General features: G+C 45.5%; 1 protein-coding gene across 1 annotated transcript in view; it reads right to left on the bottom strand.

Moving 5' to 3' along the window:
- PPWD1 (peptidylprolyl isomerase domain and WD repeat containing 1) overlaps positions 1-16,048 on the bottom strand; it is a 299,399-nt gene that overhangs the window by 48,837 nt on the left and 234,514 nt on the right. Inside the window, exon 9 of the mRNA XM_069222759.1 lies at positions 7,687-7,768. Within this exon, the coding sequence (XP_069078860.1) occupies positions 7,687-7,768 (82 nt within the window). The remainder of the gene's footprint in view (positions 1-7,686; positions 7,769-16,048) is intronic.

Below are 16,048 nucleotides of genomic sequence, written 5' to 3'. Positions count from 1 at the left end.
ATGTCCCCTTAACACTGCACGTAATAATTATAAGTCACCCGTACTGCAGGCCTTACAGCTTTAAAATAGGGTGTATTATATTACATGTGTGGACATATCTACAAGAGCAGATGTGCCTCTATGTGTTTGTCCAGTCTTAGACATAGTAAGTTAATAGGGAAGCCATTTTAAGAATATGTGCTGGACACTGGTTGTAGGAAGTTGGCTCTGTATGCACTATTTCAAAGTAAGGAATAGTATGCACAGAGTCCAAGGGTTCCCCTTAGAGGTAAGATAGTGGCAAAAAGAGATAATACTAATGCTCTATTTTGTGGTAGTGTGGTCGAGCAGTAGGCTTATCAAAGGAGTAGTGTTAAGCATTTGTTGTACATACACACAGGCAATAAATGAGGAACACACACTCAGAGACAAATCCAGGCCAATAGGTATTTGTATAGAAAAAATATATTTTCTTAGTTTATTTTAAGAACCACAGGTTCAAATTCTACATGTAATATCTCATTTGAAAGGTATTGCAGGTAAGTACTTTAGGAACTTTGAATAATCACAATAGCATATATACTTTTTACATAAAACACATATAGCTATTTTAAAAGTGGACACACTGCAATTTTCACAGTTCCTGGGGGAGGTAAGTTATTGTTAGTTTTTGCAGGTAAGTAAACCACCTACGGGGTTCAAGTTTGGGTCCAAGGTAGCCCACCGTTGGGGGTTCAGAGCAACCCCAAAGTCACCAAACCAGCAGCTCAGGGCCGGTCAGGTGCAGAGTTCAAAGTGGTGCCCAAAACGCATAGGCTTCAATGGAGAAGGGGGTGCCCCGGTTCCAGTCTGCCAGCAGGTAAGTACCCGCGTCTTCGGAGGGCAGACCAGGGGGGTTTTGTAGGGCACCGGGGGGGGGACACAAGTCCACACAGAAAGTACACCCTCAGCAGCGCGGGGGCGGCCGGGTGCAGTGTGCAAACAAGCGTCGGGTTTGTAATAGGAATCAATGGGAGACCAAGGGGTCTCTTCAGCGGTGCAGGCAGGCAAGGGGGGGGCTCCTCTGGGTAGCCACCACCTGGGCAAGGGAGAGGGCCTCCTGGGGGTCACTCCTGCACTGGAGTTCCGATCCTTCAAGTCCTGGGGGCTGCGGGTGCAGGGTCTTTTCCAGGCGTCGGGATCTTAGAGTCAGGCAGTTGCGGTCAGGGGGAGCCTCGGGATTCCCTCTGCAGGCGTCGCTGTGGGGGCTCAGGGGGGATAACTTTGGTTACTCACAGTCTCGGAGTCGCCTGGGGGTCCTCCCTGTAGCGTTGTTTCTTCACCAGTCGAGTCGGGGTCGCCGGGTGCAGTGTTGAAAGTCTCACGCTTCTGGCGGGAATTACATGGGTCTTTAAAGTTGCTCCTCTGGAAACAAAGTTGCAGTCTTTGTTGAACAGGGCCGCTGTTCTCGGGAGTTTCTTGGTCCTTTTAGAGCAGGGCAGTCCTCTGAGGATTCAGAGGTCGCTGGTCCTGGGGAAAGCGTCGCTGGAGATGTTTTCTTCCGAAGGGGGGAGACAGGCCGGTAGGGCTGGGGCCAAAGCAGTTGGTGTCTCCGTCTTCTCTGCAGGGTTTTCAGCTCAGCAGTCCTCTTCTTCTTTAGGTTGCAGGAATCTGAGTTCCTAGGTTCTGGGGAGCCCTTAAATACTAAATTTAAGGGCGTGTTTAGGTCTGGGGGTTAGTAGCCAATGGCTACTAGCCCTGAGGGTGGCTACACCCTCTTTGTGCCTCCTCCCTGAGGGGAGGGGGGCACATCCCTAATCCTATTGGGGGAATCCTCCATCTGCAAGATGGAGGATTTCTAAAAGTCAGAGTCACCTCAGCTCAGGACACCTTAGGGGCTGTCCTGACTGGCCGGTGACTCCACCTTGTTTCTCATTATCTCTCCTGGACTTGCCGCCAAAAGTGGGGTCTGGGTCCAGGGGGCGGGCATCTCCACTGGCTGGAGTGCCCTGGGGCATTGTAACACGAAGCTTGAGCCTTTGAAGCTCACTGCTAGGTGTTACAGTTCCTGCAGGGGGGAGGTGTGAAGCACCTCCACCCAGAGCAGGCTTTGTTTCTGTCCTCAGAGAGCACAAAGGCTCTCACCGCATGGGGTCAGAAACTCGTCTCTCACCAGCCGGCTGGCAGAGACCAGTCAGTCCTGCACTGAACAATTGGGTAAAATACAGGGGGCATCTCTAAGATGCCCTCTGTGTGCATTTTTTAATAAATCCAACACTGGCATCAGTGTGGGTTTATTATTCTGAGAAGTTTGATACTAAACTTCCCAGTATTCAGTGTAGCCATTATGGAGCTGTGGAGTTCGTTTTTGACAGACTCCCAGCCCATATACTCTTATGGCTACCCTGCACTTACAATGTCTAAGGTTTTGCTTAGACACTGTAGGGGCATAGTGCTCATGCATCTATGCCCTCACCTGTGGTATAGTGCACCCTGCCTTAGGGCTGTAAGGCCTGCAAGAGGGGTGACTTACCTATGCCACAGGCAGTGTGAGTCTGGCATGGCACCCTGAGGGAAGTGCCATGTCGACTTAGTCATTTTCTCCCCAACAGCACACACAATCTGGCAAGCAGTGTGTCTGTGCTGAGTGAGGGGTCCCCAGGGTGGCATAAGACATGCTGCAGCCCTTAGAGACCTTCCCTGGCATCAGGGCCTTTGGTACCAGGGGTACCAGTTACAAGGGACTTACCTGGGTGCCAGAGTTGTGCCAATTGTGGAGACAATGGTACATTTTAGGTGAAAGAACACTGGTGCTGGGGCCTGGTTAGCAGGGTCCCAGCACACTTCTCAGTCAAGTCAGCATCAGTATCAGGGAAAAAGTGGGGGGTAATTGCAACAGGGAGCCATTTCTTTACACTGGTCAAAACGAGTTCCCCAGCTACATGATGGCTTCACTGAAAATAGGGATATTTGGTATCAAATATCTCGTATAAAGCAACCCTCACTGATTTCAGTGATGAATCTATTAATACATGCACCCAAAGGGCACCTTAGAGGGGCCCCTGAAAACTTACCAACTGCTGGTGAGCTCACTGACCAGTTCCAACCAGTCTGCCATCAACAAACGAGAATCTGACACCCCCCCCCCCCCCACACCCCTGCCCCCCAACTTACAAAGGTGAAAGCCTTTGCTCTTTGGAGGTCAGAGACAAGGCCTTCTCTGGGAGAGGTGTTTACACACCTATCGCAACATGATTAACTACAAAACTGCATTCCAAGACAGGAAGCGTCAATGAAACCCACTGCCATTGGTTTCCAGAACTGTTCTTCCTCAGAGGGAAATGCTGACCACCGCTGCCCGCGAGCCCATCTCGCACGTGGACACGCGGGAAAATTAGCTATACAGGAGCCGGTTACATTTCCAGGCAGGACACACCCCTAGGGTGCCCAGTCTGAAAAGAATACAGCATCAGGAATTCCACCATTTTGTGTTTGGTGAAATTAGGAATTCTGGGACAGGGTGAGGCCCACTCCCAAAAGGAAGTGGTCATCTAGGGGTGTAGGGAACCCAAGGGTAAGTAGCCCATTGGTTACTACCCCTTCACTTCCCTTAACACCTCCTAAACTGGGTTTTTAGGGGACCCCCCTGATACTAGGACCTCAGATCTTCGCTGGACACAAAAGGAGTGGACAAAGAAGACCGCTGACCTGAGAACCGAGGAGCACAACTGACTTGGTGCCAACCCTGCTAACCTGCCTGCTGCCCCCAACCCTCGATGAGCAACTGATCTGTCCTGCCACGGCAGCTTCTAAGAAACTAGAAGAGCTGCCAGTGCTTTGCCAAATTGCTAAGAAGAACTCCCTTGGAGCAGAGGAACGGCTTTGCTGCATTGGCAGGTAACCCAAGAAAGAACTGGGACCAAATACCTGATGCCGGACATCACCACTGCACCTGAGCTGCTTAGCCCGAGCAGAAGTGGCGAACAGTGTCAGTGTGGTCCCCAGACCCTCCAGAGACGAAGCGCACCTTGAGTTTGTCCACTGTGGACTTCATGATGGCATCTGCAGCCTGTTTCTGCAGACCCCCTCAGCAACCGTGAGTGACCTGGAGACAAAGACCCAACACCTCAGGAGAAGATGACTCAGGGTGTCTCCACGTCTCCCAGCCTCGTGAGACCTGAGCCCACGTGCTGACTTAACCAGACTGGACCACCAGTCCACGCCTGCAGACTGTTTCTGCTGGCCCTCCCGCAACCATGAGTTATTCCAGCACAGGACCAGATGCAAGAAGACATCACTGCACCTGAATCCCACATCCAGAGGAGAGGTAAATTGACAGTGTCCCCACATGCCCAAGGGCCTCAAGGGTCAAGTCCCCCTGTGAGTTCCCCCGGACTAATCTTCCAATCCCAGCTTGCAGCAACTTCCCAACTGGACTGTTTCTGATTTAAGTGAATGGGATACCTGATGCCGTAACACACCTTTGCACCGCGATGCTCAGAGCCTCCCGAGGTGAACTGCTGGTGTAGCCAAATGATTGTGATCTGGTTGGTAATCGTGGTATCAATGAGATTATGTGGAGAAATGAATTCATCTGCAAATATAATGTATGTGTTTATAATATACTCTCTACCCTGGTGAAGAAAGTACTTATACTCATGATTGTTCTCATGGGAAGGGAATGGTGTTAATATTAAGACCTCTTTGGGAAATTATCTTGTATTTATAATGTTTTTGTTTACTCTGTATTTTTTATTGTGGGATAGTGGTACTCAGAGCTGAGAATCTATATATTGGGATGTCTATGTAGCTAGGTGTTAGGACTGTTCAATTCTATGTATTGGGAGTATTGTGTATATATATATCTTTTCGTGATTCAACTTACTTATTTTATTTACTTTCTCTATTCTATATCATCCTTTCTTTCTTTGATAAAACAATTGTAACTGTCATGTTATAATTATGTTGGTTTGGGGACATTTAGGAGGCATACTGGGGTAATGGTCTAGTTTAATAAGGTATATAAAAGTGTATCTGTAAAGGGGCAGTGGTCTGCACTAACCTATGACAAGGATGGGCCAGTGTATCTTGAGGTGTGGTGTATTATTATGTGTTATAGGACCGTCGATGCTTAATTATTTTCTTCTAAGACTCTTGTTTTTCCTATTCTTGATTGTCATTGTAGTTAGAGGCTCAGTCCCTCTTCTATTTTTAGTGAAGGACGATGGAAAACTGGTCCTTCCTCTATTTTGTTGACTAGAAAGACTTGACACAGTAGTTAGAGGTATAGTCCATCTTCTATTCTGAGTGAAGGAGGATTGAAAATGTTGGTCCTTCCTTTATTTTGTTGATTAAGTAAAATGTAAATGCCGGTTACATGGACGCGTCGTACATAGTGATTGCGTGTCTTTCTGCAGTGGTACACGGAGGCTGTGATTACTTCAGCAGGTGCCGGGGGAACAACCACTTTACAGAAGGTACTGTGTTTGGGTTGTACGTGGGGACTGTATTGCAAAATAATGAAGCTGCAGATATGGCATTAGTGACTTTATTTAACGAGACAAGGAAATGGCTTATGATATGTTTGTTTATAGGGCAGTGGATAGCGTTTGGAGTCCGTTTTACTGGGGAGGCAGTCCTTTGAAACACATTGACTGTGGGTCCAGATTCAGTTCACAGAGTTTGTGATACAGTGTTTTTGGAGGTAAAGTGCTAATGGACATATTAAATTGGGCTATCATCTTGTGGCTTGTCAGTTATAACATGACAGTATAAGAGTTACACTATATTCTTATTCTTGCTGATTTATATTTCTCACTTATATTTTTAAAAAATTCAAATTTTTGACTTATGCATGCACACTAGGGTGATCTTGTTAACATGTATAGGGATCGTCACTACTACGGGTGTTTGCACGGATTAATAGGGTGTTTCTCTGAGTTTGGACTGGGTCGTTGGATACTAATCACCTAATAGGCTTTTGATCACTGGGTTCCACTAGGAGTTAATGATATATGTTTTGAGTGATTTAAATATGATTTTATTGAGTGTATTTCTGTTTTTGATGATTGTTGGGATTCAGATAAGCTAATATAAGAAGCAACTACATTCCAGCCCTGAAGAAGTCAAGCGACGAAACAAGTGTTGACTGAGAGGTCGTTGTAAGGAATTTGGATATTTTGTTTAAATTCAAGGCCATAAAAAGATTTGGAGGAACACTCAAGATTAAACATAATGGACTTTGGAGATAATATGGATCACCATTAGACTGTTCGGTGAACTTGAAAGAGATTGGACTTACATTTTTTGATTTTTGAGGGAATGAGCAATGAATTATAAGGTGGAGTATGGATGTATTTATTTGGAAATTTAAGAACTCGGAAATTTATTAATTATTACTTCTTTGATCTACTGCTTTTCATTGAGCCGTTTATTGTAAAATATTTGTTGAAAAAATTGTTTTATATACTTAGGAACTTATCATAAGGGTGAAAGCCTGTATCTTCAGGACAATTGTACACTTGTTCAACGGGTGCCTAAGCATTTTTATAATGGTGTAGCCTTGGATCCTGCTCCATACTCACCTTAAATCCTGAAGAACAGTCCTTTAAGTCGCTCCGAACTGTCCGTATGAAGTACATGTTTTTCCCCCCACTAGATAACATTACTTCACCCAAAAAGTGCACTGTCAACTCAATAACTACTCACCTGATTCAGGTGATCTTGGTATCAAAGTTTATATAAAAGCATGTGTTATTTTTTTTTATTAGTGTCAGATTTCTTTATTGAGTGTACGTCTCACTTACTGTACGAGTGTGTGCCTTACATGCTTAGCACTACCCTCCGATATGTCTAACCACACTATCCCAAAAAAAAAGCATTTGGGATGTCATTGTGCCTCTGTAATACCGCTGGGGTTTGCCTGGACGCTTTGCACAGAGTAACTCATTTTGGTTCACTATTTAAAGAGCCAACTTCCTACAAACATTGAGAGAGGACAAGCTGGAAGGACATGCTAAAGGTCCATTGACAACTACCATTGTTCCATATAGGACTGAGACTATGGTCCAGGTGTGTTCAACCTTTTCTGTAATAGGAGCTACTTGCGCTCAATGAAAATCATTAGAAGCTAAAATTAGTGTTGTAGTAGTGATCACATCAGATAAGATTACATTAGTGGTCAACATGTGCAAGAATACCGTCAGTGATCACCTCCTCACATCTAGCATGGTTGCTAGCAGCACTGTAAAAAGGCCTGTCAATATAGAATGCCTCCATTTGGGAAAGACTAAATGGATTATTGAAAAAGACTCAGAATATTATTCCTGAAGCTCATAGGACACACTCTTTTCAATTTTTTTTTATCAACTATCGAAGTAGACTAGAAAGAATTCTGAAAGTAAGAGGAGGCATTATTCATTACAAATCTGCTTCACTAATTTTGTCAGGTTGAGAGATTAATCTACCTCAGGAATTGTGTATTTGTTATACAACCTACTTTTGTTAACCTGTCAGAATACAAACACTACTACAAAGTTCCTTGACCAGGCTTGGAAAATATCAGCTACAAATCTGACCCCCTACTGGATGCATCTTTCAAGCACACCAAAACTATGAAAGCATGCTTTATAGATTGCTTTTTTGTTTCACCCTAAATGTCAAAATCATTAACATCCAGTCACAAATTATAGGTTCACACTTGTTAAAATAGAACAATTTGTAGCATACCTTTATGATGCGATGAAATGTGTGGCCATTGTAATACCCATTCCGACTGTGGACACAGAAGTTTTCCACTGTTTTTGGGCACCTATACGTAGAGACAATTTTAATGTTATGGCACGGATCGATACCTTTACAAATCAAAGTTAGTCTCATTAATCCTCATAAATCTTTTATCTTATATCACTGTTTGCATTCACCAAGTTTACTTAAAGATGCAATGGCTGCCTCAGTCAACTGAGTAGAGGCATAATACAGGTAAATTCTGCTTCATGCTGGATTGGTCAAATGATTGAGGAGCTCAAGAAAAGCTTTGGTTAAATTGCATTATACTTGTTAAGAAGGTATATGCAGCTTGCAACCAATAAGCAATGCTTGTGCCTGTTGAACATTTTTAACATTATTGTAAAGAAGATTATACACAGACTTCAAGGAATTTAATTGTCAGCACAGTCGAAGTCAAAGAAACATCAAGACCAATAAGGAATACAGAGAACAGGAAGTGACCATCATAGTTTTGTCTTTCAACTACCCATCACAGCAGTGGTATTTCAAGTTGGAAGATGCTTTACTTGATGGACATGTGGCAGTCAATTCAAAATGTAAGCATGGACTTCTTTTTTGTCCATATAATTTATGTTATGCTTGTTGAGCTACAGAATGAAGAATAAATCTGCTGCTATTCTGAATATAAAACAAATGCGATGTCTTGGGCCTAAATCACAAACCTATTTATTCACAAATAGAAGCATTACCTACTAGCAATCTTGGTTCTGCAGCGTAGGAATCCTCACTGACGTCTTTAAAAAGTTACAAGTTTTTAAAAGTTTAAAAAGACATCTTAAACCCAAAAGGTTATAATAATTCCCCACAGTCCCATGAACAGTTTAAATATATCAGACACAGTAAAGAGCAAACATGGTCACTGCAGAGCAGCACCCTCTACAGTAGTGATTTTCAAACTGGACTTCTGTGAAACCCCACTGGATCATTACTGGACCATGGGGACCCCTACTGGATCATAACTGAAATCAGAGGATCCCCGGAGAGTCATTATGAGAACCCGGGGACCTCAGCATAAACATTTTCAATGATTTGAAAAGACAATACACAACAAATACAGAAACAAGCATTCACCAATCAAATACATAAATTACTAAATATTTCTGTAATTCACAATCAAATATAAAACAAAATCTGAATTTTATTAGGACAATTGATGCTTTTCTTAATTGAATGTAGGCCACTCATCGTTCATACTATGTTGGTGTATCCACGTGCACTCTTCCTACAAATCAATCTGAGGATACTAACCTAATTTTTAGTCTCCAGTTTAAATTTCCTTCAAATTTACAGAACGTTTTCAAATTTTCAACGTTAAATTTTGCTTCTTCATTTATATACACTGTCAAAACTGGGCAAGAGGGGGCTACTGGGCCCAACTACGGGGGTTGAGGTATTTTACTCCTGATGTCCCAGGGCCTGTCCTACTATGGGTCCTGACTAATTGGGCCAATTATGCCTTTAGCACTCGACTCAGTGTTAGCACGGGTCAAGCTGTCCAGGGAAGGGGAGATAAGTGGGGGTGGGTTGGTGGGAATTGATGTAAACACTAAGGGGTTAACACAGGCTCACGACTCAAAATACATTCAGCAGCAGCAATAAATGACTGTCCAGTCAAATACTTACTTTTGTAGAAAAAGCTGTATTTATAAACAAACACAAAGTAAAGTATGGCATTTACGAACAATACTCACAGTCTCCTGAGGTCAGGGCTCTAGTGTTTCATCAGGTGGGTTCCTGAGTCCCATTCCCCTCTTGCTAGCAGTAGTAGTTATTCCCAGTTTACTGTAGGTGACATTCAGGATAAGCTACACTAGTAGTCAGTCTCGGGAGAACCACTTTGACTTTTATTTTAGTCAATAGTGCTCTAGCGCCAAACTGCTATATAGCAAGCAAGTTCCTCCACGGCAATCAGCCCTGTGAGTCAGTGTTACCCACACTAGCAGGACCTGCTTGACAAGAGTTTCTGAGCATGCCTCCTTCGTGGTTGCTGAAGTTGCAGCAGCTATCTCCTATGAGTTCTTCACATGGGGCCCTAGAGGGGCAGGGGTTGGGTGTCCTAGAGTTTTTCATACATGATCCTGCAGATGTGGCGGCTGGGAGGTACTCAATGCTCATTTGATGCTGGTAAGCTTCCTGGTGTCCTCCTCATAGTTTGTGGTGGGGTGGGGTGGCTCTGGGGGAGGGCTCCAGGGTCTGGTGGGTAAAGGGGACAGGGTGGGGTGGAGAGCTGAATCGACTCTACAGGTCCTGGTCATCAGTTGGTACTTGGGCCCGCATGGGTCACCACAGCAGCCTTCTCCTATTGACAACGATCTTAACCTTTACCATCCCAACATATACTTTATTATTCTGTCAATATTATTTCATTTCCTAAGTAGCCGCAGAACCCCTGAGCAGGCTTCGTGGGCCCCCAAGGGTCCCTGGACCACAGGTTAAGAATCACTGCTCTAGAGCCCATCAAAGGCAAAGCTTTCTGATTTTTTAGGATTTAAAATAAACACCATTCCCAAAACAACAACACAGCACCTATAACAACCTGCTGCCTAACATGTCTATAAAATTAGGAAAAGAGCAGCAAGATAAGTTTTAATGTTAAAAGAGCTAGCAAAGCACCCTGCCCTTCTGACATTACTTGGGCTTCCATCTCCCATGTTGGCTAGAACTGGCAATTAAATTACAGTTCTTCTTAGGGGCTCATGGGAATGGGATCCCAGAAAAGATTGTGTGTTTTTTTCTCCTTTCTTTCCAGTGAATGTACATTAAGAAACGTCATATTTTTTCGACTTTGACAAAATATAATGTGCCAACCTTTTCACAATCAAATATAACTTCTATCTGAATGGTGAAAGAGCCAACCACTTTGTGTCAGAGAAATCCTTGATGTCTTACTGCTCTAGGTCTCTAAATCTGATGCCATGCCCTAGCTTGATGTTGTGCCATTTTATGTCACTACATCATTTGACACTAAACCATAATTTGATAATATGCTGGATTATTCATCCTCACCAACACAAATGGATATAAAATGCTGCATGGTCCCTTCATGCACCAAGAATTATTCTAAAGCCTGTGACTTCAACGAAGATCCGACAATATATAAGGAAAACGTACATACCTGTAGTCCTAGTTCTGCATCGTTGGTATCTTCATTGAAGAGATAAACATTGAATATTTTCCCCAAAGACTGCAATGACCCTAGAACACATTCTTTAATATACTTAAATTTTGAGGAAAACGAAATTGAAGAATGTTCATCACTTAAAATAAATTTCCAGTGTCTCAGTGTAGCCTGTCAGAGATGCATTTTCCTTAGGAATGCAGCAGAAAAATAGTTGAAGCTATTACATAGCCTTGGATTGCTCAAAACCTTGTCATGGAAAAGGATACTTTTATACCAAGAGCATGAGGAGAAAATGCACCCTGATGGAATACCACTGACAGAGGTTCAAAAGAAGCCTGTACCTTTAAGAACCTCTGAAGCCCCTGATCCCACAATGCACTGCTGTGGCAGTTTTCAGGTGAGAGTCAGTTCTTTTTTTACGTGAACTACACAATATATATGCCCTGACAGCTGGGGAGGAGGGAGGGTTGTTTATGACTTCAACAAAGATACCTACGATGCAGAACTAGGACTACAGGTATGTAAACCTTTCCTTCTGCATTGTAGGATCTTCATTGATTGTCATAAATGCTGAATAGAGTAGCAAGCTGAAGAAAACACCATAGCGTGGCTGTCAGTTATAAGAATGAGGTCAAAATCTTCTACACATTACCTGTAGTAGTCCAACCACACTGTAGTAATGCATTAAGCCACAAAGTCTTGCAACTATTTAAACAGATTCCTCAACGTTTCCTGCTCGAACTTTGCTTCAGCAGGAGTGTCCGTGTCTAGACAACAGTCAATCAATCAATCAATCAATATTTGTAAAGCGGGGCAACTCAACCATGAGGGTCTCAGGGAACTGGGAGGTGCCTCATCCGAAGAGCCACGTTTTCTTCCAGCTTTTCGCAGCAGTGTAGATAAAGAATTGTCCTCTGGCTGTGCAAGGGATGGTGGCCACGGCCATCTGGGTGGAGCGGAGGGATCTGGCGGGGGTGTGGAAGGAGACGCGGTGGTTCAGGTAGGCTGCTCCTGCGTTGTGTATGGCCTTGTACGTGTGGGTGGGAAGCTTGAAGGTGATTCTTTTCTTGACTGGTAGCCAGTGGAGGGTTCTCAGCTGTTGGGAGATGTGTTCTCGGCGAGGGAGGTGCAGAATGAGTCTGGTGGCAGCGTCCTGGATGAAATGTAGTTTTTTGATGTTCCTGGTTGAGGTGCCAGCGTAGAGGGCGTTGCCGTAGTCACGCTTGCTAGTGACTAAGGCATGGATGACTGTCCTGTGACAGTCTGCTGGGATCCATCAGAAGATCTTCCCAAGTTTGCGGAGTGTGTGCCAGCAGGAGCAGAGTTTACCTGGCAGGTCAAGGATAGGAAGGAGTTGAGGATGATTCCTATGTTGCGTGCGTGCTGAGTCTGTGCATGGCGGGCGCTTAGGGATGTGGGCCACCACTAGTCATCGCAAGTTGAGGTGGCGTTTCCGAAGATGACAAGCTCAGTCTTGTCAGAGTTGAGCTTCAGGCAGCTTTCTCTCATCCAGGTGGCAACGGCTTCCATTCCTGAGTGGAAGTTCCTTTTGGCCCTGTCCGGGTCTCCGGTGAGGGAAATGATGAGTTGTGTGTCATCGGCGTATGACACAACGTTCATACCGTGGCTTCTGACGATGGCAGCAAGAGGGGCCATGTATACGTTGAACTGTGTGGGACTAAGTGAGGATCCTTGGGGGACTAAGCAGTTGACTCCTGTGGGTCTGGAAGTGTAGGGCAGGAGTCTGACACTCTGCGCCCTCCTGGAGAGGAAGGAGTGGATCCATTTCAGGGCTCTTCTGCCGATTTCTATGTTGTGGAGTCTGGTGCGCAGAATGCTGTGGGAGACCGTGTCAAATGCTGCTGAGAGGTCGAGGAGTATGAGTGCTGCGGTGTGGCCACGGTATAGGAGTAATCTGATGTCGTTGGTGGCTGTCTCTGTGCTGTGGTTGCTGCAGAAGCCAGACTGGGAGCTTTCTAAGGAGTTATTGGCCTCAATTAAATTCCATAGTTGTGCGTTGATTGCTTTTGCCAGTATTTTGGTGGGGTCAGGTAGCAGCGAGATGGGCCAGAAATTCTTTAGTTCTGATGGGTCGGCCAAAGGCTTTGGCAGGAGAGGGCTTATTTCGGCATGTTTCCAGTCCTCGGGGAAGGTGCCCATGTTGATGGAGCAGTTGATTGTGTTCCGGAGCTTGGGGGCAATGGATGCGCTGGCTCTGATGTCTATGTCGTGTGGTCAGGGGTCAGAGGGTCCTGCAGAGTGGGTGCTGTTCATGATGTTGACCGTTTCCTCTGTGGTGAGCGTCGACCAGCTGTGGATGGTCTGGGTGGGTTCTTGGGGGGTGGGGTCGGTCACTGGTTCCAATGCCAGGATCTTCTGGGAGGAAGCTGTTGTAGATGTCCTGGATCTTGTGGTGGAAAAAGGAGTGGGTTTGTCGCAGAGGTCCTGTGACGGAGGGATGCTGGTGGCTTCGGAGACTGAGAATGACTGAGAAGAGTTCCTTAGAGTCGTGTGCGGAGGAGTTGATGCGCTCCCAGAGCATTCTTGATTTTTCTTTGGTGGCTGCGGTTCTGAATGAGCCGAGGTCTTCACTGGTTCGGCTGTTCCTCCATTTTTTTCTCTAAAAGTCTGCAGGTACTCTGATTCTTGGAGTTCAGTGGTGAACCAGCTGGCTTTCTTGGGTACGCACTTGGCCGGTGTCAGACGGAGAGGGGCTAGAGTGTCTGCGCATTCGGTGATCAATGCATAGAGATTGCGCGCTGCTGTGTTGGAATCGTCGGAGGGAGGGATTTGGCAAGCGATGAGTTGAGTTGCTCGCTGGTTATTTTGTTCCATTTCCTGTGTGGGGGGGGGGGTCCCCAAGGTGTGTGTGTGCCTGCTGTGATTGTGAAGTGTATGTAGCTGTGGTCGGTCCAGTCTGGGGTGGAGATGGTCTCTATGGTGATCCGGTTGCTTGAGGTGAAGATGGGGTCCAGTGTGTGTCCTGCGATGTGTGTGGGTGCGGAGACCAGCTGTCTGAGGCCAAGGGTGGCAAGGTTGTTGAGTAGAGCGTCTGTGTTTGGGTCGGTGCAGTCCTCAAAGTGGAAGTTCAGGTCGCCAAGGAGGAGGTAGTCGACTGACGACAGGGCCTGGGGTAGCAATGCCTACGTCGTCATCTATGAAAGCTTGGCGGAGGCCAGGTGGCCTGTACACCAGGGTGCCACGGATGAAGGAGTTGTGGTTGGAGTGGACCAGGAAGTGAAGGTATCCCATGGTAGTGCAGTGTTCTTCTGGGATGGCCTTGACATGTAGTGAGTACTTCTGTACGATAGCGAGTCCTCCGCCCGGACGGGAGGGCCGGTCATTCTTTAGGATGCTGTAACTGTCGGGAAAGGCTGGACCCGCAGTGGGGTTGGTCCAGGTCTCGGTAAGGAAGGCGATGTCTGGTCGGGTGGTGTCGATCAAGTCCCAGAGTTCGGTGGTATGTGTGGAGGGAGTGGATGTTGAGGAGCAGGCAGTTGATGGGGTTGTGGAGGTTGTTGGTATTTTTGTGTGCGGAGAGTACCTTCAGCTTGTTGAGCCTGGCACTGAAGTTGCAGTTCCCGCAGGTGAAAGGTCTGTGGGTGTCCTTGGAGGGAGATGGTGTGGAAGTTAATGAGGCGTCCGGTGTTGAGGCGGAGGAGGATCTTGGAGTCATAATGGAGGCAGTCCAGGGGGTGGTGTGACAGAGATCCAGGATTCCTGGCGCTGGGTGTGGTCCAGGCGTGAGGGGGCCATAGGTCCTCTGTCAGAAGATAGCCTTGGTGGTGGTGTCTTAATCAGAGATAGAGCATTCCATTTTAAAATGGGCGAGATTGATGTGGCTTTTGAAAATCTTTCACTGGAGTCAGAGTCAAAGAGTGAAAAGGAATCTGTAAAGGAGTGTCCTCGCATATAATAGGCTTTATAGGAGGAAGTGAAGTATCCGATTGAACCAATGGAGCGTCTGACTGCTGAGACGCAGATGAATGTATAGAAGGAGACCTAGACCATTCCGGACAAGAGGATTGTCTGATATGATGTATCCTCAACATCGAGAGAGGTGTGATCGACGTTTTGTTGGAACCGGACTCTTTAACGTGGTGAGATGTCTCTTTGAAGTCAAATAGGTCTTCGAATGATGCAATTTCGACACTGAATGGTGGGATTTCGATGATTGGCAAGTCTTCAACGCTGAATGAGTGTGTCATGGCGGTGAAGTTGGCACTGTTGTAGTATTCAATGTTGAAACCGGTAATGATAGTCTTGTTGCCGACTTGGCTTTCGAGTGGCAACGATGGGGCATCGTTGTCAACCCCTCTTTGTACAGTGAACAAGTTAGGGTCAAACCTTTCGACGTCGATGTTCTCGACGTCAGTGAATGGTGCTGATGAGAGTACTGTCAAAACAGATGTTGGGAAGGAGATTTCTTATCTGTAGATCTCCCCCTCTGTGGGAGTCCATAGCAGATTTTCGATGCTTTTCAGCAGAACGGTGCAATTATGAGTTTTCCATTCTTTTTCTCTTCTTTCTCTCTTCTCGAGCCTACATGTCCTGTACCAAACCTCGCGAGTCTGATGCCATCCCTGTCTGTGGGTATTGTCTTTGACATTTTTGACAAATGTCACATCCTTTTGCCTAATGTGATGATGAAAGACAAACCACACAAAACTTATGAGCACCAGAGCTTGCCTTCTTTTCTTCCACGTGATGGGAATTTGGTAAAAAGAGAAGTAATTCTGACTAAAAAAAACTGTCAGAGATAGGAAAAAATTTATTTAATCGATGGAGGGGATGTTAAAATGTCGAGTACAATGCTTTTTGCAAGCGCTGAAGTTGAATGTTTTAGAGGTATGAAAAAAACACATGAGCAGTTCAGAGATCCTGTCTGAAGGAGCCGGAAATAACAGAACTCTCACTGGAACACTGTCACTACAATGCATTGTGGGATGGGCTGCATCTGAGGCTCTTAAAGGTACAGGCTTCTTTTTAACCTCTTCAATGTTAACCTATCAGGTAGCATTTTCTCCTCATGCTTTTGGTACAAAAATAGGTAGCATTTTCCATGAAGTGTTTGAGCATTCAAAGGCTGTGTAACAGCTTTAAGTATTTTTCTACAACATTGAGACGGAACATACATTTCTGACAGACTACACTGATACTCTATGTAAAATTATTTTCAGT

The sequence above is a fragment of the Pleurodeles waltl genome, chromosome 1_1 (genome assembly GCF_031143425.1).
Source record: "Pleurodeles waltl isolate 20211129_DDA chromosome 1_1, aPleWal1.hap1.20221129, whole genome shotgun sequence".
Lineage (NCBI taxonomy): Eukaryota > Metazoa > Chordata > Amphibia > Caudata > Salamandridae > Pleurodeles > Pleurodeles waltl.
The sequence above is the reverse complement of the archived record's forward strand: the minus strand, read 5'-3'. Positions and strand labels throughout refer to the sequence as shown.